Source organism: Manacus vitellinus, unplaced genomic scaffold (genome assembly GCF_001715985.3).
Source record: "Manacus vitellinus isolate BGI_N305 unplaced genomic scaffold, ASM171598v3 scaffold_29_pilon, whole genome shotgun sequence".
NCBI lineage: Eukaryota > Metazoa > Chordata > Aves > Passeriformes > Pipridae > Manacus > Manacus vitellinus.
In genome coordinates, this window is record NW_021940207.1 from 3,462,184 (window position 1) to 3,489,319 (window position 27,136).

At 42.5% G+C, this 27,136-nt stretch overlaps 1 protein-coding gene across 3 annotated transcripts in view; it reads right to left on the minus strand.

Moving 5' to 3' along the window:
- The window catches only part of ARMC9 (armadillo repeat containing 9), a 62,115-nt gene extending 42,503 nt beyond the window's left edge, over positions 1–19,612 (minus strand). For all 3 annotated transcript variants that reach the window (XM_018074916.1, XM_018074915.1, XM_008924506.2), the window contains exons 1-9: positions 19,549–19,612; positions 18,849–18,936; positions 17,734–17,853; positions 17,006–17,176; positions 15,861–16,016; positions 13,318–13,410; positions 12,036–12,060; positions 5,996–6,153; positions 3,968–4,066 (exon numbers count right to left, since the gene is read on the minus strand). In XM_018074916.1, coding sequence (XP_017930405.1) covers positions 3,968–4,066; positions 5,996–6,153; positions 12,036–12,060; positions 13,318–13,410; positions 15,861–16,016; positions 17,006–17,176; positions 17,734–17,853; positions 18,849–18,899 — 873 coding nt within the window. In that variant the 5' untranslated portion in view covers positions 18,900–18,936; positions 19,549–19,612. The remainder of the gene's footprint in view (positions 1–3,967; positions 4,067–5,995; positions 6,154–12,035; positions 12,061–13,317; positions 13,411–15,860; positions 16,017–17,005; positions 17,177–17,733; positions 17,854–18,848; positions 18,937–19,548) is intronic.
- Between the last annotated feature and the right edge of the window lie 7,524 nt (positions 19,613–27,136).

Sequence of the window (27,136 nt, forward strand, 5' to 3'; positions counted from 1 at the left end):
CAAGGATATAATCTAAAGTATTCTCCTTAATTTCCTTGGGCAATTGTTCATTTTGGTTAACAGCACTCATATAATGCTCCTTCCCTGTATAACTTCAAACTACCAGTGTAGTGTAGCTGATTAAAAAAAATCACTGTAGAGCTCAAGAACAGATCTCAGAGAATGCTGCAGTTTTAGCATTTTCTGCTCTCAGAACCTGCCCCAAAACCTGGATTGTGCCCTCAGTTGTACCAGTATGGCTGACTGTAAACTCAAGCACCTCGTCTTTCCAAACTATGTAATGCACATTTACTCATTCCCTAAATAACAGAGACAGGAATTTAAGGCTGCATGACAGCACCACAAAAAAGTAATTTCCTTGCTAATGATTTTCTATTCTGCTCATCTATTTAGAGACATTGATCCACCAGAACCAACTTATTTAAGGGTCTGGCCCTGACACTGGTGATGTCAAGTGAGAGAGGATCAAATCCTGAATACCCAAGGTAAAGTGGGGAAAAAAAGCCAAACAACAAACCACCATATTTAATGCCTGTCAAAACTCTTCAGACAATTACTTTTTCAAAAAAACCTCTCACTCATCTTGCCTATACAGAGACCTAATGGTAAGGATGAGCAAACAAGTTGCCCCTCTGCAAGTTTCTTCCCTTTGCAATTATACAGGTGACTGTCCCTTACAGCAGAGGGTGGTTTGTGAAATGGAGTAGCTGGAAGGACCATACTCCAGTGTCTCTAAGTATTTATGAGCAAAAAGTGAGGGAACCTTCCAACACAAATCCAGCACAGATGCTGTGAACTTGTGCTACTGCTTAGTCTGGGTCACGGTGCCTCCAGCTTTATTCCAAAACTTATGCAAAAACCTGAAACCACTTAAGGGTAGAACAATAACATCTGAGTGTATAACAATGAAGTATTTGAATCCCTGAAGAAAAAGTAATGAGATGGCTTAGTGGCCTAGTGGCAAGCAGTCAGAATTTTAGTCCATCTCATCTGGCTTCCTGGATCAACAGTCAAGGAGTGGCTAGAAATCTTTTGAGATTATGAGAAAGGAGTTTCATTTTTGTTCTCATAAGATAGGCTATATGTATGTTTTTCTTCTTACACTTATTTGTGTTTCTACATGTTTGCTATTCGTGTATAAAACCAGAACTCTTTACTTTGGAAATAAATGAAGAAATTACCATCAATCAAGAATAAGATGAGGAAACCTGATTATGACACAGAGAATGTCTATATGCAAAGACTGTGATCAGCCCTCCAAAACTTGGCTAAATGCCTCAGACAGCCTGTGGGGATCTGCTTATAGAAATGACATTAGATTTCAACCACAGTAGCTACTATAACCTCATTGTCAAGGAGTGACCTGAAACAGTCAAGAAACCCGTAATCTAAACAGTCTCAGTGCTATAACTGGACTGGTCCTTCACCAGAGAGCTTGGATGGCACAGCAACTACCTCAAACAGTGTGGGTAAAGGAGCCACAAAGTCACACAGAAATAGTTATGCTAGTAAAGCCTAGTATAAAAATAGATACAACTGTGCTAGAAAAACACAGCTTTACTCAGTTTAACCTGGCTAATTTGGGACAAAAGAGAGGCAAAGATTTACCTCCAGCAGGAAAAAAAATCCACCACTGACACATCATCTTTCTCTAACCTATCTGCACAGCTGGAGACTGTGTTAAAGTGGCTGGAGTGGCTTAAGTACAGTGGAAAAGGTGCTTTCAGAGAAGAAAGGCTTTTAGAGACACTTTCAGAACAGCAGAAATAATGATGCACAAGATCAATAATCATTTCACAGAGGAGAATCTCTCAGTAGAAGCAAACAGAAGTGTGGCTGTAAGAGAGTGAGTGGTCACCTAATGCTGTCAGGCAGCATCAACCACTCCTCGTGAATGGTAACTTTTGTCTACCTTGTTCTTAAAAACCTCCAGTGACAGAGATTCTGGCTGAAATACTGATCATACTCTGCTGCCCACAGACTTCTTCAATGATTATTTATCGTTCTTAAAACTCTTAAAAGTCTCTTTTTTCACACAGAAGGAAACATGCCTATGCCCAAACGCTAAACCATATCAGGACAGATGTTTATGCTAAAATAGCTATGTGATAGGTGTACAGAAAAACATGCAGCCTAGCAGTAACCCAGCCAGCTTTTGTCAGAGAAGACACAGGTTCAGCCACTCTGCACTCTCTGCAGAGTAGATAAAGAAACAAGTCAGCACGTTAAATGAGGGTGACACTCTTCCCTCTGGCCCCTTCCCAAAAGGGTTCAGGAGACTGAGGGATCAATTTATGATAGAAAGAAAAAAATAATGAGCAAAACCTTGGGCAAATGGAGCACCTTGAAAGCACAGGAGAAAAAGAAAAGTCTTGATCCAAGCAGAGAGCAGGAACAGAGAGAAGAGGGCACATGGCTGTACAGAATGGATTATCTCAGTACATGGAAGGGGAGACACATACAACCCCAACATCAGATGGCAAAAATACAGAAGACTACTGGGGTACCTAATGCATTGTCTCAGAAATAAATCTGAGCAGAGAGGAATTGCAAATAGCCCATAATGTTGAGGTACCAGACAAACAGATCCTAGATCCTTCTTCAAACCCTGGAGTAGCAGCTTTTGCAGATTGCATAAGAAAGCACCTCCTAAATTCATGGCAAGTCAGAGAGAGGAGTTTTGACCATTATCAGGGAAGTGAAGGCATTTAAAACAGCGTGAAGAACAACAAGGAATAATATTGATATCTGAAAATATTAGCATGTAGCGAAGAAAAGGGAACATTTTTATTATCTCCTTATCTTTCTGTAACAGATTTCCAAGAGGAACAAAATGTACCCATAGTGTCATTGTTATTAAAAATCTTGGTTAGAATAAGGAATTTTATTTTCTTCTGCTTTTCCTTTGACTCTTCACCAAGCTCTCCTACTACAAATACACATGAACACCTGCCACAGCAAAAACAACAAGCAGAGTTCATGATTTTGGCTTGTCTTTGTAAAACAGTGGCACACAATATTTTATTATTAAAATATTTTAATGTAGTTTTACTATTAACACTTATTTGAATAATTTGAACAAGCTAGGTATAAAAAAAGGTTGTAGCACTGAATTGCTCTTCTGCTATCATTAAGTCATTTAGAATCTCACAGGAATAGTTTCATAGATGCTAGAAACTATCCTAAACTGGTTCTGCTGCTGAAGAATAACCCTAAAGCTCCTTCCCTGCTCAGGCAGAAGAGATTGAGCAGAATATTAATGAGCAAGGTATAGTGCAGTCATCTGAAAAGAAACCGGAGGCTGGTGAAGTGGGGAAAAAACAACCCCAGGGATCCTGAGTTGCTTATCAATAAGATCAAAGATTCTTAGATAGGATGCTAAAAGTCCATCCTGTAAATCAATAAGGTGGCTATGGTATATCTTCTAACTGCTCATCTAACAACTGGCTCTTACTGAAGAGGGAAGTCCTCCCGTCCTCCTCTTTTCTTCATTTGCTCTCATGATCCTGTGTGATGCTTCTCCTTTAGCTAGCTAAGCCAAATCTCTAGGGTTATAGGAACATCACTGACAGCAGAAAGGAATAGAGCATGAGTCCAGAGCTGAGCAACCACTCCTCCTTTTAGCTAAATTAAATTGGTTAATATGTGCCATCAAACCCACTCAGAACATTAGCTTTAGGGTTTATTTTTGGTTTTTTTTAAAACATTCAGTTACCATTTTAACAGATACAAGTTTTACTGTCCTCACAACAACAGAATTAAATATACTTATGCAGCTACGAATGCATAACCATGTCATTCACCAGCAGCTGAGATCAACAAAACGTTATGTATTGCCAGGTTCTTATATTAGCTTGAACACATTATGTCTTGTCTTTACCATCTCACATTTATTGTTCAATATACAGCTTAAGTAGTATTGTCTATTGAGATAGTTACTGTAAAAATCCCAAACATTATTACTTACAGTTCCAGGCCTTGTGAAGTCAATACTGTGTGCTACACTTTGTCTCATCTGATTGCTGAACAAGCGAACACAAACACTTTGAAGATACTCTGGCGTGATCTAAAAATTAGGAAACAAAGCAAGAACAGGATTATGTAAAAATTACACCTTCTACCAGACAAGTATTTCTGTATTAGAGGTTGTTTGGTTGATTTTTTTAAAGAGAGTAAGAAATCACACACTTGAGACTCATTGACGTGAGCACAAGGAATATACTGCAACTACTGTTCCATTCAGAAATTAAAATAACTGTAAATTCCCTTTATCTGGGAATTGTTATGCTATTAACAAGACTAATGCTAAACACTTTCAGAAAGTCTAAAAAAAAACTAGAATTTGTCACACCTATGTTTCCATACAGATTTTCCTCAACCAAAAGGTTCCAAATCAAATCAAATTCAAAATTGAAGCAGTTTTGTGCTTTAAACAATCATATGTTGATGTGTTGTCTAGCTAGAGAGCAGAACTTACATAACTGTCTTGTACAGCAGAGAGAATAAATATCAATTACACAGTACAACACTTTGTGTTTCAATGCAAAGAGAATAAATATGAATTACACAGTACAGTACTTTGCATTTCAATGCAAAACATCTCAGTGGATTTAGGGTTTTGCTTTGGGAAATCTACACCACAATAGAACAGCCTGATTTCAGAACAGTTATTAACTTCCCCAGAACAGAGGCAAGAGCATCGAGATTATAGAAATACAAATGGGGACACTTCTGATATTCCCAGACCTACAGGAAGACGACAAAACCCTTCAAATTCAGAATGCTGCAGCTTCAACATGACTTTATTCAGTATCCAGCTCCACTCTGGATTCAGGAATGACACAAACTAAGATTCATAACAGAAGAGCACCCTCAGCTGGACACACTTGGGAAGGATTAAATGACTGCCCCGCACGAGGCTTACAAAGGAAATTAAAACAAGCATCTGCAACAAAACAGCACCAGCGCCTGGTTCCTCCCCCACAGAAGGTAACTGGATATCACCCTGGAGAGCACTGAGGTGTGCAATGGGAAGCAGCAAATGAATGACTATGTGTTTATTGTTTCTGAAGTCCATGTGAGCAGACACCTTCCCTAATCTGCTGTAAAGCATAATCCACACCTACAGGCAAATTCTTCCCTGCAGTAATACGTGAGCAGTCAGTGATCCCAGATGCACAGTAGCAAACCACAAGACATTCCTGCTGATGGCAGAAGGACAGTATATATTGACTTTTCAGTAGGCAGCACAGGAAACCCCAGGTCATTCTTCCTGCTAACAATTCACAGCTCCTTTAAAACCATCTAGAGGCCACTAACATCTGCTGTAAGAATAACCTTCAGGTTACACAGAAGTTATAGTACAGAGGCATGCTCGCGGAGAAGGAAGCACAACAGAGGAAACATATGATAAACTTCGTATAAAAAATACCCATAAGAAAATTGTACCTTCTTCAGTCACATATGTGTGGCCCATTTCACATGGTAACTCATTCTCTCCTACCCCAGTTCCCTTTATCAATTAAATTAACAAGTTCAGCTTAGCAAAACAGAGAGTAAGGCTTTTCCTCACCAAAATTTTGGATGAGAAGATTGTTTCCAGCACCATGGAACTTAAACCAGACCTGACAGAAGTTTTAAACACACAACAACTGTTGATGGGCTGGATTGCAGTCAGTAGTCACAGAAATAACCTCTAATCACTGCTGATGCCACAGCTCAAAAGGGGACTCTCATAAGAGATCTGAGGTGTCCTGTGAGATGGTGATTAGTTTTTTCAAGATTTCTGAGCCAGCACAATTCAACTCATCTTTTGCACTACATTTATCCTTCCACACAGGGTCAAAGGAAGAACCTCTCATCTAAAGTGCTGTGTTTCATCAGTAAAGAGCCACAGTACTAATAGAAATTCTCATAACTACAAAGCTTAATTCACATTTTGATCTCCATTTTCCAGGGGGTGTGGAAGCAAGCACCCATCTGAGTCATTACTTACCATCTTGCCATTGACTGTGGCCTCCAAAGAATCCACCAGCTCTGCAGTGACTCCAATGAGATTGTGGTAGTCTGCCTGCATTTTGTTAAATCGTTTCAGGTAGGTCATGGTCCTGTGCTCAGACTCCACTAACTGTTGATGAAGATGTTGCAACATTTCTGTCAAGAGAATAATCAAAAGAGAAGTAGCATCACCTTTTCAAACAAAAGGACAAAAGAACCCACAGGCATTTTTACTGCTCTGAAGGCACAACTTTGACTTCCGAGGTGTGGAATTTCACTGCAAGGATAATTCAGCACGTCTAGTGTGATTCCATTTCATCACAACAGTTACAAGTATTTATTAAGCCTTAATCACCAAAGAAACAACTGATTCCCAGTTACAGCAGTAACATAACCATTAGACAGTGAACAGCACTGAACACATTTGTGAAGAAGACACTGGTTTAAAGGTCTGTTACTAGGAGAAGTTCCAGGTTATCCGTGACAAAACGAGGCTCTGGGCATCGAATCAGAAGAACAAATGACAACACACAGCTGATTAACCGGACTTGCTGTCTGCAGAGCAGTCATGCACTATCTGTGACATTCACTGAAGTAACACAGGGTAGAAAACATTATCATGACCAGCAACTGGAAAGGTCAAGTAGCCACTCCAAAGGTAAAACACCAAAACAGGAGAAGGACACTACCCTGAGATTCAAGCCACTGTTTGCTAGATTACACCATGAGGTTGGGTGTTCTATCCAGTTAATGTATAGGAATTGGTATTTAGGTTATGTAGTGCTTTATTTATTGTAAAGACTAAGTCTTCGATTTTTTTGGGGAAAATAGTACAATTCACAGAACAAAAGAACCCCAAATCCAACACAAAAGCATTCAAGTTATCCAATTCCTCATCTGCTATTTCCTTCAACTGAATTCACTGAAGTTGCAGGGAATTCTCTACTTCAAAAAATTTTTCAGGTGACTCTGGTTGATGGTAAGCTGTATCAGTCACTTTTAGTACCTTCAGTTTCTGAAAATAACTCAAATTGGTCTTTTTTCAATAAATAAATTATTAATAATAGCTGTTACATTTCTGACACATTTTGTTCCTTCAGGTTCAATTACTTTACAGACCAAAGCAAACTGAGTATCAGAATCTGTACCCTCCACCCCAGTGTCAGACTCATCCAAATCAGTTCTACATGGAACTCAGCCATGGAATCTGGAGCTGTGTACCACAGTGCACATCTCTGTGACTAGACAAAACTGTGAAGGGAGGTACAATAATCCTATTGTTACTGCTGATGTTTTGTATTTTGCTAGAACATTATGTTTTAAATTAGGTTGCTGAGAAGCCAGTATTGCTTTAGTGTTTTGAAAATGGCATCAGGCCCATTTGCAAACAGAGGGAATATTTACCATAGGATTTTCTGTGAAACAATGGGCAGGAATCAGCTTGACTCCAGAGTTTCAGACAGAAGTAGAATTCCTTCTCACAGATTTAAAAAAAATTTGGGTGAGGGTAGAGCATTCCAAACAGCCCAATATGACACAGTTTAGGTCCAAGTAGACCCAAAGGGAAGAAAAACAAAATAGCCAAGATAAAAACTGGAAAACAGAAAAACTAGTTCCTGTTCCTGGCTTTGAACAGATTTTGCCCACGATGTTCTAGGAAACCATTACCCTCTCTCATGATTCACTATCTTTCTCCATAAATATGTAGGTCATATGTCCCTGGAACACCAAAGTATTAGGAAACATAACTGATGTAAATAGAAATCTGGGATCCTCATTTCTAAGTAGTGCAAAGTTTCACTGCACAGTTAGCTCTGAGTTTAAAAAAGCTCCACATATAACACCTTATGATAAAAAAGCTCTGGAGAATTATGGTGTAGTTACTCAAAATCTGCCCCTTTGCTCCACTGCTCTCTGAACTGGGGCACAAACCTCTGCTGTCCCATGGCAGGTGGCACGGGGTGGTAATCCTTAGGAGAGGGAAAAATGGGGAGGGGAAGTCCTGTGTTAGGACCATGGCTTCTTCTATGATTTCAAATGTAGGAGACTGCTTCAAAACTTTTGTCACATCTTATGGATTTTGGAGTTTTTGAAATACGTTGGGTTTTTTATCCCATTTATACTAAAAGCAGTAGATGGCAGAACAGCTCATTTTTGCTACCAGAAAATTTAAGAAAAATTATCTTTTTAATGGGATCTTTTACAGAAAATGTGTGTTAATAGACTTTAGCTATAAACTGTAGCTATAAATGGACAATCTTAAAATTAAACATGGAATATACAGAGAAAGTACATTTTCTTACTTCTACAAGTTAAGAGAAAAAACCCCACAAAATTATTTTACTCTCAAAGCCTCCTCCCCTCTAAGGGTGGCTTCTTTCTGAAAACCATTCTTGAGCCACAGCATTCTGTACCTCCAGGGTTTGTCACTGGCACCTGATATCAAGCTGCAAATCAAACTACCACAATGATATTTCTCTTACACTTTCTAGAAGGGAGCCAAATCCAGTGTGAAATAACAACAGAAGCTGTGACAAGCCACAGATCCTGTTCAAATCCAGCAAATGAACTCAAAAAAAACCCCAAAACCAAAATATGAAATACTACTAGAACAGCTCCCAGTAACATTAAGCAATCCTGCTGAGAGCACCAAACTTATTACAATTCTGTAAGCTCTTAAAACCATCTCAACCGCAATCAATATTCATTAACTTAAAACTCAGAGAAGTTAAGATAGCTTCCAAAGGCAACCCAAATTATTCAGCCTTGATAATAATAATTCAACTCTGATTTTATCTTCATTCCACAGCCACTACTGCTACCACAGCTTTAATATGATACAGCCCCAAAACAAGAATATTTTTCTAAACTAACAGATTCAGAGAGCAACCATGGCACAAAAGGCAGCACTTTATTCCATTGCCTCAACAAGCAAACTGGAATATATTTTTATTTAACTGTGACACAACACATTTGATTCAGAAATTTCCAATGGATGTATCTAGAGCGTGACTTCACTCAGAGGAAAGTTGGAAGCACCAAATCACAAAGCGTAAACCTTCTCAAAGTTTGCCTGCTTTTCACTGCCCAGTGGGTAAAATTTCCAGTGAGGAAAATCCATCTTCCAACTAGAGTCAGTAGGAAAAACACTACATAACCAAAACTCAGTGCAGATCATCCCTGACAATACCTCTTCCAAGCACAGAGGGCTGTTGGAAGAGCTGGTCCTGCTCTGCCCCGTTTCCCCTTTGCACTCCAGTCACATCCCAATAAAAGCATTCACTTAGACGGATCAGGGAGCTACTAGCCCAGATAAAAATCAGTATTTAGTGGCTTGTTTGAAAGCTTAAATCATTACCCTCTGAGTCAAGATTGGGTAAAAGGAACTGGTGCCCTTCAGAGGCATTTCAGTTTACATTTATGTCACCTTGCAGAAGTGATCAGACTGCACCATAACAGGAATCAGAGGGTAACTCAAGACATGTGGCTTCTCTCTTTCCCAAACACAATTCCCAACACTCACAAATCCTTTTTACATGATAAGCTTATCAGAGAAAGAAAAAAAAAAGCTCTCTAGACCTTTATTATTCATATGAAACATTATTCATACACGGAGGAAAAGAGAGGAAAATACAGCACAGAGGACTAACCTCCTGGTGTAGGAAGATGTAACACACAGCAAAGCTTGTCACTCTGCCAAATGAAGATGCTGGCACCAAGCATCAGCTGTACTACTGCGTGTTTCTACCAGTATTCTTGCCTGCTTTCTCATGTGTGGTTACACATATGCACATAATTCCATAAGAAGCTTCTTGTTCTAAGTGAGAGATTGGTTGTTTTCCTTTACAACAACTTACCTACTCCTAAAACAGGCTTCCTGAACTTGTGCTTGCTCTGTCTCTTTCTCTCTTAATCTCAGCCTACCCTCACATACTTTGCTAGAAGCACTGACACTGGCCAGGTTAAGCTCCTGCACACAATGCAGCAGAGCTCTGAGCAGAGGAGTTGCAGGTCCCAAGAGCTGCCAGACACTGGGGCTCCTTAGGTGACACTGAAACCTTGCTCTCAGAAGAGGCAGGAGTCTCCTTCTTGCTTATCACATCTCCATAAAAATTACTATCCATATTCTGACATATTTCCACATCAACAGTCATTTAGACTTTAGCAAATCTTGACAGACAGGTAGGTCACACTTCACTTTCTCTTGTGCAGCAGTCTGACACACTTCTCCCACCCTCCCCTTCCTTAAAACAGTGGAAGAGTGGCTGTGAACTCATCCACAGATTTGTAATGAGGCAGTGAAGGGAACAGCAGCTGAACACCCTTCCAAATACTTAATTCCCTCCATTCCTGTTAGCACAGAGGACACAAAGAAGGTCTGAAGCTCTCAGTGCAAGATGCCAACCATTCTGCAATTCCTTCCTTTCCAGCCAAACTGAAAACATATGGGAGAGCTGTAAGTTAAGCACCACTGCCACACAAATAGCTTTCAAAGTCATAGAGGGATTGAAGTTTTTTAGCAAATGGGTAAAAAGCCAGACTGTGCAGGTAAATCAGGCAAGGTAAACACACAGAACTCTCCTGGGCACCCGCAAGAGCATTTGCACCACCCCACCCAAACTTGAAGTACTTCAGCATGTCAGACTGATGACTGGCAACTATTTATAAAAGGCTGTTTCCAAGACTCTGACATACTGCTCTTCATTCATGTGTTGCCTATAAATTTTCTCTGCGTTTCCCCCTCACTGATAAAGGAAACATTCTCCAGCAGCGAGGAAGTGCTGTGGATCCCACGTGAGCTGAGCAGTTACTGCAAAAATAACCTCTTGGATCCAAAACTTTCATACGAGACAGTCCTCAAGTAACCTTTTTGAAAAGTCCAAACTGACTCAACCTCCGAGGCACATAACAGATCTACAAATAAAGGCTGACCTGCATGGATTCAATTCCATGACAGTTCCTGTACTTGTAGAAAGCACAGAACCTTCCCAAATGAAAAATAATTAGGCCCAAAATAAATCAGGCACAATCATGTAGTAATTTCTTTTTAATCAGAGTATGGAATTATTGCCTTCAGGAAAGTCCATCATGAGGAAAAAGAGTAACTTCTGGAAAATAAAAATCCACAAAGATCTTTCTAATATTCCGTGAAAGTCTAATGCAACACAAAGCTGAAAATAACAAAGAAAATATATGGAACTCACACTAGAAGAAAGCCTAACTTTCTCTTTAATTCAATCTACAAAGAGTAAATCCTCAGGGTAAACCTACAGATTAAATTAACTCGAGAAGAAAAGTCATTTTAAGAACCCAGCTGGTCTCATACAGATCTCTACCTATAAAGTGTATGCAGGAAGTCATGTGAAAAAGTGAATGCAAGGTATTGGAAACTAAGTTCTATTTATTGAACTGATTTTTAAAGGCACATATTTCAAGTGTCATCAGCATCATTATTTTTAAAGGGCCCCACGTCACACACACACTTCAGTGCATATAAGCAGCACCTCAAAATGCAACACATCAGCCAGTCACATTTAAATTAACACATTATTATTCAGGAGATACTAATATGTACTATTTTAGGAATTTAAACAGGATGAGTGAAATCAACTTAGACGTGTCTAAGATCATCAGACAGTGATCAGAACAACTGTATGAGATTTAAAATGTGGAAGATACAGATAGGCACAAGCGGGTAAGGGAAAGCAATGTGAGGCAAATTTCATCAGAACTAAAAGTGGAGAGCTGGTATGCACTTCTTATGGAGTTCTCCACTATTTTTTACCACGTTTCAGGACAGAAAAGACATTAAATACAAATCCCACTACTAGGCCCTCTCCCATTTCTAGGACATGCCTATTTGATGCTCAACCCTCTGAGCTCAAGCAGTCCAGCAGTAACCCCAAGGCAGGGGTCTGGATTTCAAAGGACTTTCTGCCACACACTACTAGTTTCCCCATCCCTGCAGGCACACCTTCTGCTACTATCACAGCCCCTAATAATCTTCCAGATTATCCTTACTACATCTCAGCATTTACCTTTGTTGCATTGTCCATTCTCTTTCTGTTGCACAAGTAGGAGCAGTTCAGGAAAATGTGCATCCTTTCAGTACATGTTTGTTCCAGAGACACAGAATGAGAAATTCAACCAACTGGCAAACTCAACCAAACCAAACAGTCCTGCTGCCCCAGGCAACAGCCACAGGAGATGAAGAATAAAATAATCTACAATAAATACATGAAAATCTCTTAAATGCACAAAGCAGAATGTTGCATGGAGTGTTGAGACCTTTGGTTGACCTTTAAAGACATTAGATCCAGCCCTGATATATAAGATATAGGAATTCCAGTCTAACTGCATAAATACCAAAATGAAAAGTCAAACTGCTGATTTTACATAAAATCAACCTACAAGTGTTTTAAGGCAAGTGACGTTTTTATATCTAAGAAATATCCAAGGCTTAATTAGGATTCAGTCCATTACTCCATGAAGAGGAATAAGCAAAGAGAAAATTTTCTTCAACTGTTGTATGGCAGACTCCCACACAAACATTTGTAATATGGGAGTGAAAGCAGTGTTTTGATTGCTTCTCCTCATCCTGGTAAATGGGCAGGTATGAAACAGAAGGGATCTAATTTCCAGCTTGTTATTGAATACCACCATAGCAACATGCTGCTTTGGAAAAAAAGTAGGATATAGCAGGAAAAGGACTTTCAACTTATGTTGCATTGATAAAAAAAAAAAAAAGCCAGAAACAGAGACTCCAGTTCCATTCTGTCTACCTTACCTTTAACTGTAAAGACCAAAACTGGAGAAGAAAATTTGCCATATAGCTAGTTAGTTTGCAAATTAGGTCTGACAACACAGCTTAAACAGTATTGTTAGAAAAACAATACAGTCTGAAGCACATGCCATTCAGTGAACCAATAATTTTCGGAATCCTTAAAATCCCTGGAAAACTTTCAGCTAGACCCTGAAATGGCTAATTTAAAAGACTAACAGCTTTAGAAATATTGAGAAAGAAGTCGGGTCAGGTTGGTGCCTTCAAGTATGCTGCACTTTATACATGGAAACAAAGAATGGTCATATGATAAAAGTGCAGGTTCATATGTCTCTATGTATCCATACATTGTCTTTACATAACTTTTACAAAATTTTTTTTGAATGTGGAATATAAACAGTGTTTCCTATCATAAAAACACTGAACTGTAACATTACTGCAATTCTGCAATAAATCTTATCAGCACAGTCTTGCAATAAATGATATTGCCTCTTTATAGTAATTCTAATTATCATCAAAGTGTTTTCTCAAAAGGATACAAATAAAGTGAGAAGCCGAGGAGTCTGTCTGGCTTTGAGAGTCAGAGACAGGAACTTTTCCAATCTCGTCCTCAAATCCAACGTCCAAGAATCCTTGAAAAGAAAAACAAATAAAGACAGTTGTTCACCAAATATGTACACTCTGCAGAAAGTACTGTTTGGATCACAGCAATCTTCCACTAGAAGGTAGCCAGCATTGGATTGAAAAGATTTCCCCTTCACTGTTACTAAAGTGAATGTGTTTGCTCACTACCCATAAAAGCCTAAAGAAGTTAGATGGGAGTTCAGGATTATTTCTAGACAAGAGTTCTAGAAGCACAATGTGGCTTTATTTCAAGTGCAAAACTATCACACAGTGTTGGTGCCTGGCAGGCACATGCAACAACTGCCCCGAAAGTAGAAGTACCTTTAAATACAAGCAACTTGAGAAAAAGATAAAAAATTAATATGAATTTAATATGAATTTTACATTTATTAAATAGAGTACAAAATGAATAATTTTGCAGTGCTCAGTTTTCATCATCTTTCACTCCTAACAAGACCTGGGAACTGTATATTTTGTCAATAACTGTTGCAAGCATCATGACATGACATTGGTGATCAGGGTACAACACTTCTAAAATAAGGATTTGGAGAAAAACAACTCATATACAAAAAACAGACCAACACCATTAACTGGAATGCTGTTCTCTGCCTGACGTAGTGTCTCATAGGCACAAGAAAATAACAGCTAAGGAAAAAAGCCAAAATTCACCTAGGAATCCACCAAATACTCATTTCTTCTATTTCACACCTTCAGTGAAGCCAGTTTCTGCTTGAGGAAAAGCTAGCCAACAGATGAAAAAGCTCTATCTTCCAAGAAGTAACAGGAGCTTCCTAAATTTACTGCTGTATATGTTTATGTTGCAAGCTGTTCTCACAGCTCAGATTTGCCCTTATTTCACCACGCTGGAGAATGTACAGAATTTACTTGCTGCATTTACCAATTCAGTATCCAGACAGCAGTGTACCACAGCACACTGTATATTACCTAAGGAACCCTGTCTCCTACAGAGAGGAGTGTGTATTATTTTTCAAGATGTATTACACAAACTGACAGGAACTCCTACTATATAAAGCATCAGATGCCTGAGAAAAATATATGCCATCAGAACACTGCTTACTAGACTAGTGACTCACTGCTGCTCTTTCTCAAACATAAAACAATCTGTGTTTCAACACTCACATGGAATGAGTTGTACAATTCCCACAAGAAAATATGAGTGACTGTGGACTAAGAGCTTGGACACTGGGTTACTATGAATAAACCTGAGAATCTTGTCTCAGATAAGGCATTAAAAAAAAAAAGCTGCTAAGCATAATTAAAAAAGAGTAAGCATACCCCATCTCTGAGGTCAACCAGTCCATCTCATTATTTATAGCTAGTCCCAAAGGAAAATGGCAGTATATGCCTTTTTTGGTGATAAACTGGAGCTCCTCAACAGCTGGTACATCCAAAGTACCAGGGGCAAATATCACTTAATCTTTGATTTGATATCAAAAAGTGTGTGGCAATGGGGGCTGGAGGCACCTCCTTGCACCACAATAGTTGTCCACAGCTGCTTAGCCAGGCCAGCACAACTGCCCACATGGTCAGATAGGGAAGGGTTCCCAGCAGATAACCCTCCCCACAGGGATTGCCACCAATACTTTGGAACATCAAGCCCCAGCTCTGAAAGTCATCTCCTAACCATCTGCCCAGAGAGTGGTCAGTGTAAGGGTGTTTATTACCCCTTCATCAGCAGATAACTGTAGATCATCATCACACTGAAAGTGCACCTGGAAAGGAGATCTATTTTGAAATTCAAGCACACCAAACTTCTACACTCTCTTCTCACCTTGCACATGCAAGTCTAAGAACTCAACTCTGAAACATTCCTTCAAATGTAAAGGCTGAAACATATTCAACAAAAAAAATTAACTAGGAAAAATGCCTGTGGCAAGAGTCACCAAACCACAAAGCACAGCTATGCTCTTCCAGCACTTTTTTTGGGAGGTGGGGGGAAGAGTCTCAAAACACAGACAACACTGATTCGTTTTCTGTTTCAAGAGGATTACTTACTAAATCGACTTTCTCTTTTCCACATTAAATGAAACCACTTTGGTCTCCTTATGCCTAAATATCATGCTTTAAATGCAGTTATATATACACAGATAGTGGTCTTGGGCAACAACCTCAAAGCAAGTAAGTTGACTTGAACTACTACAGAGTCATTCCCAGAAGCATTCATATTTCAGGGATGAGGCAGCAATGCTAATTTATGGACACAAAGATGGCATACCACTCAAGACTCAAGCAAATATAAAATACATATTTAAGATGGCACTCTGTTATTGATAGCACTCTCACAACCCTTCCTCCATTAAATATATGTTTTTTTAGGATTGTACAGTTTCTGCTAAAAGGAACAATAAAGGTAAACACCAAACTAAACATTATTGAATATTTATCACCCCATGAGAAAAGTCATCATAAATACCATCTATGCAACACAGATACTTACCTGGAAAAGTTCTTTAAAAGAAGGGTGTACCATGGGGTTTGGAACAAAAGGCAAAGCATAGAAGGGAAGAAACTCTGTAGTCTGGCTCAGTGCAGCTCCTTTTGTTTCCAGGTATGCCTTAAAATGTGAAATCCTTTCCTCAAGTTTAGCTTTGTCCTAGGAAACAAAGTAGCATATTTAATTTAGAAAACTACCACTCTGAATGCACTGCAAAGCTGGAAAATACAAGCAGAGACCCAAGTATATTAATACCAAGTCTGATATTCCAAAATCCAACATTTATTTAACTAGAGAACATTATATCATGTTTTAACCAGTCATAAGAGAAAATTTCAACCAATGTTGTTGTTTCTGTCATGTAGGTCTAACAAAAGAAGAGACAGAAAATTAATTTTGAACATAAATCATTCCTGCTCACTTCAGGCTAGACTTCTAAAGCAAAATGCCATTTCCACACTCAGGCAAAGAGGAAACACCTACTAGACATGCTTTATATCAGTGATAAGTGAGAACCACAAAAATCCTGGTGCACAGCACCAGGAAGAGAAGCTGGCACACAGAACAGAAGTTCCTTAGAGGCTGGAAAACACACAAAAGGCATCCAAATACTCCTGTAGCAGCTGACAGGTGAAAGGCAGGAGCTATTAAGTCCCAGCTAATCTGGCTGAGTACAGGCTACTTAAATGTCTCTTCATCATAAAAGTCCCATGGAAGAGAGATTTTATTTTATTACAGCTTGGAATTATATTTTTCAATATGATATATTGAGCTGGTCAAGATTCAGCTTCCCCATTTCATCAGAAATTATTATATTTTAACTCACAGCTACAGTTCAAACTGGAAGCAAAGTCAGTGTTTTAAGAATCTTCTATGCTCTGCAATTACAGATGTGAAAGTATTGGCATGCTGGTATTTTCCAAGTTAAAATACTTCAGGAGCTCCAAGATACGGGCAGCTCCAACTTCCATCTCTGTACTTCACAATACAAAGGGTCTGGTTCAACTAAAATGCAGATTATGGCCCAAAACTGGATACATGCTCCGGGTGTTCTTAGAAACCATCCCATCCTCATTCACACTAAAGACAGATAAACGAAGCAAAACAAACAAAAGCAATTTGAGGTTTGAATTGTGAACCAAACTTACAGGCTTTCCCATAGTTTGTTTCAAGAGGAAGGTGGCAAAGTGTATGTGAAGATAGAACTCCAACTTCTGAGCAACGGGGTCATTGTCTCGCACTGAAGACGAAACGTGCTCCTCCCAGAGCTGGAAGAAAACTTTCTGCTCACCATTTTCAAATGCTGCAAGCAGATCTTCCTGCAAAGGGGAAAGGCATTCAGTGAAAAAACAAACACAGAAGAGCTACATTTGCACAGCAGTAATTTAGTGAATGAAGAATTCAAGTGCCATCTGAAAACCTCAAATTAAAGGTTTTATCCAAAAATCTATCACAGTTCAATGACTGCCTAAGTATTCTTTCACCATGTATTTTTAATATCTTTGAGAGCCTGAAGCAACCATGAATACAAGAGGTAAAGCCCAAATTTTCAAAAGTTCTGGGAACCCAGCTTTACTGTAAGGGAAAAATAAATGCTCAGAGTGTGTGAAAATCAGTCTTTTCAACCTATGGTAAGCTAAAAACTAAAAGTAGTGTGAATCAAAACTACTGTGTTCAAAAGGACTGGAGTTCTGAAAAAAAAACACTATAACCAAACTTGAGGGTTCCTGTACTGGAAGAAAACTGCTAGAAGACTTCTTCAAATAATCAAGAATCTGCTCAGACAGTTCAGATAATCTCACTGCTGTAGTAACTCACAGGGTCGTTAGTGGCCTTTAACTGTCTTTAGCATTACTCAATGTAAATGATGCATTACCTGAACAGGCAATGGATCTTTTGAGGAAACATCTGCTGGTTTAGGGAGTGGCTTCCCTTTTATTTTACATTCCTTTTTAAATACCTTCACTGTTTCTTCAAATTCTGCGAAATCCAAATACTACAAGACAAAAACATGCAGGAACAAAAATTTTTTTAGATGATTAATGCTTCAAAATAAATGATTAATCATTTTTTAGATGATTAATGCTTCAATGAATGACCCATGAAATGCCAAAGTTTCTGTATAGGAGGATCCATAAGTGCCAAAAACTGCACATTGACAAACCAGTTCCTGACTGCCACTCCTGATCACCCCTCTGCAGCACCAGCACCTGTGGAATCTGCAACAGGATGGATCATACAGGGCAGAGGGATTCAGTTTGGTGTCCACTCAGGGCCCTAAGCAAGGCTACCAACACAGGGTCAATTAAAGGGATGAGGAAGCAACAAGCAGCAGAGATCACAGTTTGTGTCTTTGTTCTAATTCATAAACATCCCATTTTAGCCAATTTATCCAGAAGCACAGACTGCCATAGAGGTACCTGCCCTTCAACACTTGTCTCTCACTGTCTTTTTCACAGGATTCTTTCACACTTTATTCTGATTTCCTCTTATGGGCAATAGGGGTAGAGGAGTGCCTAGCTGGAAAATACTGCTTAGGCATTAAACCATGGAGATCAGTAGTCTCAGGACTTGTCTGGGCTTTGTCAGCTCTAGGGTTTTTATATGTTTCTGATTGTATACACACATGGAATAAGGTGGCAGCCAAGCAAGATTTTAAAGATCTCACCTTTACCGTAGGCTGGACCTGAGCCCCAAACTTGTCAGATGTAATCAACCTCATTACTCCCTTAATGACAGCCTCATTTCCAATGAACAATAGATAATTTTTGATTGATCTGCTGTTTGACTGCTGACATTTTACAGACATTGAGCCCTCTGAACCTATAGAGCATGACAGGAGTCAGTATGATTTCAGACTGTAGCAACACTTGGCCAGATAAAAACTCCAGAATGTAGACCACAGTTACAATGTCTGGCTATGAAATTCTGCCTTGCTTATTTCAACAGCAACAACAACAAAAGGAAAAGAAATAACGAGAGAAAACCAACCTCTCTCACCAGTCCAAGTAACTCAGCCTCGTACGCTAAAATGTCACCCATTGCTAAGCGTGACTGCTACGCCTCATCGCTGATAGAGCTGGAAAATGGTAAAGAACGGGAGTGTCAGTGGCAGCACAGGGCTCACACAGCACAGCCCGTCAGCCACCGCATCTCCAAACAGCACGAGGACACACACACACAGACACACCCACAGAAACACAGTTCACCTGCCACGTCTCACCTGCCCCCATCCCCTGTCTCCACATCCACCCTGCCCTCGTCCCACCTATCCACATCCCCCCTCACCTGCCCACATCCCCCTTGCCCCCCTGCCCCACATCTCTCCTGTCCCAATCCCACTTGTCCCACATCTCCTCCGTCCCACTACCCCCTGTCCCAATTCCACCTGTCCCACATTCCCACTGTCCCAGTCTCCCCTGTCCCAATCCCAATCCCACCTCTTCCACTCCCCCTGTCCCAAACCACCCATGCCAGTTCGCCCTGCACCAATCCCCATCCCCGCTGTCCCAATCCCAATCCCATTCCCACTCCTCCGTCCCAATCCCACCTGTCCCACATTCCCATCCCAATCCCATTCCCACTTGTCCCGCATTCCCACTTGTCCCGCATTCCCACTGTCCCAGTCTCCCCTGTCCCACTCCCCCCGTCCCAATCCCCATCCCCCGTGTCCCATTCCCCCCTCCCTCACCGTCCGGGTCTCCCCGGCAACCGCAGCCTCTCTCCGCGCCGCGCCCCCTCCCGCGCACGTGACCCCTCTCAGCCAATCGTAGCCCGGGAATGCGCGCATCACGTGACAAAGGAGGGTCCCGCCCCCCGCGGGCGGCGCCCCCTGGCGGGCGGCGGTGCCGCTGACGCCTTGAGGAGGTTCTCGCTCTCCCGTGTAACTTCCACGGAGTTTGGGGGCAGCTTCATTTTTTTAAAAAAGTTATTCGGGGCCTTAACAAATGCGTTTGGATCCCCTTCCCACCTTGAGCAGGCCAGGAGCTTTCTAATTTGGAAATTTCGTTTGAAACCTCCCAGCTTAGGAGGCTCGTTTGAAAAAGATGCTGGGCAAGCAGGGCAGAGCTTTGCTGAGACCGAGCACGGCGTGAGGAGCCTGATCCATAGCCCTGGCACAGCCGAGATGAGGGATGCCAGAACCAGCCCCGTGGGTCCTTACCTCATGGAAGCCTCACCAGAGCAAACAGGAGGATTGGCCAAGCCCCTTATCGAGGCTTTGTCCCTTCTTCAGTTAACAGTGGTGTTAATGAACCTCTTGCCATTAACGCTGGGTTCCTAGAAAATATTTGCTCGACGCAGTGAAATGTTTTATGGCCAGCAACATCCTGCCCAGGGTTTCAGCATCACTTTGTGCAGCCTTGTTTTCCACACCCAGACACAGCACAGCACCATCCATCTCCCTTTATCCAGGCTCCTGAAGGCAACTGCAAAAACTGAACACAGAGATTTCCATCTGCCCCCACCACCCCACCCCGGATTTTGACACCTGATGACCTCACAGGTCCCAAAAGCTAATCTCACCAGCCAGCTCAGAGACACTGCTCTCCACCAAGACCATTTCCCAGCCAAACCTTAACTTGCCAACACCAGCTTGGGTGCATGCAGTTCAGGGCACAGCTTTCCTTGGCTCATGATCTAAGGACAATCTTCTCCTTATGCAATCAAAAACAATATTTAAAAGACAGAAAAAAAAAATCACCCTGGCACATTCTTGCCAGACCTAAAATTATCATCTTAAGAGGTGAAAAGTTTGGAAAGAGCAAGGTGATGGGAAGCAGAGCTATGACAGATGGTGGGTGGGCACCAGCGTTCCATTCATGACCCGTGGGAGTTACTTCACCACTGCTCCCTGGCCAGCCAGCACTGTGTTGGTATTTGTGAATAAAATACTGAGGCAGACTGCTGCTCTTTGGGATAGGAAAGGGAGAAGGAAGGAAGGTGTTAAATACCTTATGAAAGGCAGAAGCAGCCTTAACAATCCTCTGCCCCCTCTCACCACCCATGTTTTGCTTCATCAAATTACAGTTGTCCTGGCAAGGGACAGAGTCATGGTTTGAGCCAGGGTTGTGCCAAATCACCCAGTTTCTTCTTACTTGCGTTCCATGTGATGAATGGAAAGGTGCCAGGAATGGGTGACTTCATCCATAACCTCTGTCTGTGCCAGAAGCCCCTGAAAACATCTCATTTCCCAACTCAGCTTGCTTTGAAGATGTTCTCAGCTAAAGAAATCCTTCTGGGAAAGGAGCTTTTCCAGGAAATCAGGAGAAATGTCACCATTTTTCTTCAGGCTCCCCCCTTCTGCAGCACTTCCAGGAAGCATAGGGAAAGGCCTAGAAAGTGCTGGAAGAAAACTGAGCAAAAGCTGGCAGGAATCGCTAGGAAGCACATCAAACTGTTCAGAAAGGACCTTGGAATTCCATTCCATAATCCCTACAAAATTCTCTGCAATTCCTAGAAAGAACAAGGATATTCCTGGAAAGCACAAAGAAATTCCCAGAAATTAATGGAAAATTCTTAGAATCTGGTGTGAATTTCTAGAAAGCCCTCTGAAAATCCCACAGAAAGTCCATTGAAATTTCTGGAAAGCAGAAGGATATTTTATAGAAAGCACCTATATAGAGGGAATTCCTAGGAAGCAATAGGAAATTTCTATTAAAGTGTTAGTTTGTGTTCTCATTGCTCCCCAGGAGTGTGACAATTAGCATTCAAATTAGCTTTGGAGTTCCTGTGGGCACTGTTAAATGGTCAGGATGGTACATGATTGAGCTGGCAATTGGGATTTCTGGATTTCAGGGTTTATATACTGAATACCAAAGTTTTATATCTACAAACAAGCACAAAATTTATATATATTAAACTTCTAATAATACAAACAGTAGATATACTCTAGATTTACCCATATCAAGAGTCTTTCTACAGCCAGAGGTTTCCTCTTTCTGTTCCGTACACTCTTTCAGAGATCCCACAATAACAAACCTTAACTATTAATGTTGAGTTTCACCATGCTGGAGCTTATCAGGCACTTGGCTCAGCGCCAGGGGGAGGCAGGTTTGGGTCCCTTGACCATTTATATCCCCCTCACCACCATTGGGAGTGCAGCCTTCTGGGGTCCTTCTGAATGGGATGGGGCTGTGAACTCCTCCTGTTTGTCACCTGTCCCTCTAACTTTTAAAAGGAGGAAAAGACTCTTCTTAGAGAGGCGGTCCCAAGGTTTTGGAGCAGACCAGCTGCAGCTGCCCTCCTTTGTAAAGGCAGCTTCATTCTCTTCCCTCTCTCCTGCTTTGTTTTGCTGATGATCAGACACTGCCCCTGGGGAAAGAAGGGGATTTCCACAGATTTTCTTATTTCCAGGATGAGGTACCTCCAGCTGTCTTTCTTCTTTGAGGAGCCCTGGGCAGGATGGTGGGAAGGGCTGTGTGGGATCTGGGCTTTGGTTTATCATCATCCTTTTCCTCTCCCATTCTTGCAGAATTCCCCTTCCATCGAGCAGACAAGGCTGCTGTGTACTCTGCCTTGCACAGGCTTTGCTGTGTTCCTGTGGTGCTTGGGGAGGGAACTTCTTCAGGGAGGTGCTGCCCAGGGGGAGGACACCCACCCTCTGGCCAACACCTGGGGTAAGGTCAGGAAGACACAGAGCTTGTGCCTCAAACCCGAAAAGCAGGACCTCACTGTCCTGTGTATCCAAGTAAGGATATTCATCATCATCGCCCCAGCTCCACAGTTTAGGTTCTCCTTGGGGCAGGTGTCACTGCCACCTCTGCCAGAGGCTGAGCATTCCTGGGGCTGGGCCACTGACCCTGCCAGTTGCAGATCCCAGACTGGATCAACCTGTTGCTTGATTTAAAAACAGAAGGCTGTTCTCTGTGCTCAAGTAGAAGATTTTGCAGGAAATTTCTTCTTGCAGTAGCCTTTCCAAGTGGTTGCATTAAAAATAAAAGCAAGCAGGCAAGAGAGGAATATTTTTCAAAGCTTAAACATCCTGTTATTTTCTGTATCAAACTTCAGCTCTGAATTGCCAAACAATATTTTGGTTTGGATTTTCAATGAATACTTTGAAGGAGCTTTTAGGCAATAAATAAATAAGAAGTTCACTTGAAATTTTAGTTGATGACACGTTATTGTTGGTTGGGTTGGAACACAGATTGGCTCCTACTGGGCCTGGCTGGGGGTCAGAGAGGTTTGCTTGGACACTGGCTTTGCTGTGCTTAGGCAGGGCCCTTGCCCAGCAGCTCAGATGCTGATCACACACTGAATTACACAGCAATGCTTCCCCAGGGCCCTCTGCACGGAAAACCAAGGCAATGGAGGTGCAAAACCTCTGCCCTCCCCAGCATCAGACTGCCATAAAGCTGCTTTATCTCCCTTGGATGGGACTTCTTTGCCTGCTGCTGAGCCTCAAGTTTCACCTCTCCACTGCCTCTCCCAGAAGCATGTGGTCATCCCAGCCCAGGGCATTTAAATCAGACCTTTCTTCAGTAATTTCCTGTAAGCAAAGTCCCAACCAGGAGAAGCACAACAGAGACTTTCATTTTGTGTCATGAGATGGGTGAAGGAGATGACAGGATGAACTCAGCTCTCCTTGAGATCTTGAAAACTCTTGGCCTGCTCAATCCACAGCAGGGAGGGAGAAAGGACTGGCTGGTGGGTCCCCGAAAAGCTCCTTTCAGCTGCATTGCAAGATGGTGAAGGAGTGTCTCAGGCACCTGGCAGTCCAGTGTTGAAGGAGCCAAAGCTTTCTTCTCCCAGCAGGACTTTACAGATGAGGACAAGAGCATCCAGGACTCAACCTATTCCTCTGCAATGTCAGCCCCTCACATCCCTCACATCTCCCACCTGGAGAGGAGGTGCTGCTTTCTCCAACCTCCACAAAACCTTCTTGCTGTTGCCACCAACCTGGTGTGGGTTGGCCAAAGCCCAGCCCAGGCTGGAGGAAGAAAGGAGTCCTCCAGCATTTTCTCTGCTCCTCCATCCCAATAGATCAGCCTGTAGTACCTTTCCAGCTGTGGCAGAGATCGCATTTCAGAGATCCTTACAGGAATGGAGCTGACAACTAGGAAAGATGGACTGCTTTTGTGGAGCTGGGATGTCTCCATGTGTGATGACAGCAGCTCAGTGCCCCAGCCCCACCTGGGCTTTCTGGCATGTCCTCACCAAACACGAGTCATTAAGCCCCCAGCCAAGGCAAATACCAATGTGTGAGAGGGCTGGCTTGCAGTAACAGTAAGGTTGTCCAGCCAAAAATGGCAAGGAGCTGGGAGAAGGAAAGAGCTAGAGATGCTCCATTAAAAAACAATAAGGTGGAGAAAATAGTCTGGAAACCGGGTGCACAGAAACAGCAGGACAGAGAGCTTCATCATCAGGAGAAACATCCCCATTCCCAACAAACCTCACTGTCCTCATCGCATCGACACAGTGTTGGTGCTGCCACCAACACAGGCCAATGGCCACCTGTCCCATGCCACTGACACAGCCCAACTGCCACCTGCCCAATCATGCAGGCACAAATCGAAAAACCTCAAGGCCCACAAGAACAGCAAGCAGCAAGTTTCATCTGCGAACAAGCCCATGAACTCTGCTGTCCAGTGCAGATGCTTCCAGCTAATTATTTTCAGCACCAGGTTTCAGGCTTAAGCTAAAAATAAAAAAGATTTCAGTGTGAAGTTAAAGTAAACAGAGAATTTGTCCAGCCCTGCAGGAGCTATCTCAGCTCCTCCTTTAGGAGGACATAGTGGGGAAACAAAAAGTTAATCCATCTTAGTTCTCATTGACACGGAATGGAGAAAAACAATTAAATGGGAAAGCCAGCCTAAAGCTGAGAACAAAGACAAGGCACCAATATTTCAGGTCTTTTTCCTCCACTCTGAAGGGGAAAAATTTGCTCCACACTTCATCCCTTGCAGGTTATCTTGGGAGGAACAATGTCTCCATAATTTCTGCTGACAATTAACCTCACCCATGCAGCTATTCTTCCCTGGGTCACCAGAGCTGCTATTTATACCCTTGGACGGGGATGCTGTTGCCACCAAACAACTGCCCTTCCCCTTGGCTAGGCCTGCACCAAGGCAGTGAGCCCCAGGGTGCCCCCCCAAGCACCCTGCCCTGCTCACCAGGACCTGCTTCGCTTGGACCCTTAAAGTACAGACCCTCCACTGTCCATTTTCTGCTCGTGCTTTGCAAACACAAAGAAAAACCCCAGACACACATGTTGCTTAACCATGCACTTGGACATGGTATCAGGCAGCAGGGCCCACCAGACCAAGTGCACAGGGTTGGGATGTCTGGAGTTATGGTCTGCAGGACCTTTGATTAGCTGATCTCCAAAGGGCTTGGGCAGAAAGAAAATCTGCCTTGAGTCACTTCTCTGCAATACATAGGTAACACTGATTTCCCCCATTGCTGGCAGAGACACCAGTGACTCACCTGAGTATCTGCACAGTATTTTTTCTGAGCAAAACCCAGAGTTTTACCTGTGTAGCCAATGCCAGGAACTGGAGTACAGACCTCAAAACAAAACTCCAGACCTGGGCTGCTGCCAGCTGGAACATTTGCCCACACAGAGCAGGATTTCAGAGGCCAAGTCAAGCCAGTCCCAGCAGCTGGAGCAGCATCTCCTCCAAAAGCACAGAGCATGGGCCAGCCTAATCCCACCAGCTGGAGAAATGCAGTGAACCAGGTCTGCCAAACCAGTTATCTTCACTGAGGGAGCAAGAGCAAAGACTCTTACTTCTATGTGAAACCATCCTGGGGAAAGATTGGCACTCTTGGGCGCCCACTGATCCCATCAGAGGTTGCAAGCAAATACCACAAGCCTTGCACAGTCCTGCAACGTCTGCACTCCTCAAATCTCCCATCCTGCCACTCCTGCAGGGTCAAGGGGGGCCTGGAGCTGGGCTGAAAACCCAACCCCTCATCAACACTGAGGGCAGCAAGCAAGGGAAGAGCTTGGGGTGGGTTGGCACATGGCAGGGGTGAGGGTGGAGGAGGCTCCAGCCGCCAGGATGCAGGGAGATAAATGGCCAATGTCATCAGCATTATCAGTGGCGCCCAAATTTCGTGCTGAATGGTGAGGAGGAAGAGCTTTGCATGGCCCTGGAAGGGAGGGGAGAGATAGGGAGGGCAGCACTGCTGTCATGGGGAGAGGTGAGAGGACAAGACCTACTGAGTGCCTGCCAGGGTTGAGTAGCAATGCCAGGGGGTTTTTGGCCACCTCCTTGAAGACCCCTTGCCTTGGGAGCTTTACTTCCAGTATCTCCACCCCCACTTTGGTGCCCAGCATGGTGCCAAGCAGGGGGCTTGCACCGAGTTAACCAGTAGAAAGGAGAGGCTAAGGATACCCATGACCTCCTGGAGGGACTCTGGGATCTGTCAGAAGCAGCGTGCTTTAGAACTGATTTATTTCTCACCAGGGTTAAGGGGGTTGAAGCCCATTAGTCAGGAGGGACAGAAGCATGCTTCCTGTCATCCGGGCCTCTCCCTCTGACAAACCCACGAGCATCAGGGCCCAATTAGCCCCTGGCAAACAACCAGGGTGGGTCCCTCAGCAGCATCCCCAGACAGGCCCAGGAGAGCAGCACTTCCTCAGAAATCAGTGCTAATGAGTCACAAATGAAGGTATTTAAAGCACTGAGTACTTTCTCCAGGGAAACTGGTCACTGCCTTAGCATGGGGGCAGGATCCCACAGCTTTCCAGAGCCTTCTCAGAGGTTTTCAAGCACCTTTCCAGAAGATTTCTGGAAGTTTCCTTGATGTTTTTCTAATCATTCTAGCAGTTTCCTGCTGTATCTCCAGAACATTTCCAGGCTTTGCCTACAGGTTTATTTGAACTCTCCTGGGGCTATATTGCCTCTTCACATGTTTTTTTTGCAACATCACAGGTTGGCCATTTCCAAATTTCCCTAGTGATACTCTGGCAATTGAGCAAAGCTCAGCACCTCATTCAGGTGCCACATGACACCTCAAGTGGTCACACAGCAGCATCCTCAGCAGCCTGATTAGTAAACTGAAGAACTATGTAGAGATTAGGAAAAAAAAAATCACATGTATGAGATCATTCTGCAGTCAAGACATGTTGTTTCATAGCACAAGCTCTCAAAAGCACCCCATAGGAGGATTTCTTGTCCTTGAGCTGTCTGGAGTTTCTTAAGCAGTGCCCCTGAACAAAACCAGCCTGAGCTAGACATGTTTCACTGAGGCACAGGACCAGCATCTTCCTTAGCTGTGGTGTGGGTGGAAGAGGTTTATCTTTTACGTACTTACAGGGAGCATAAGCACACATA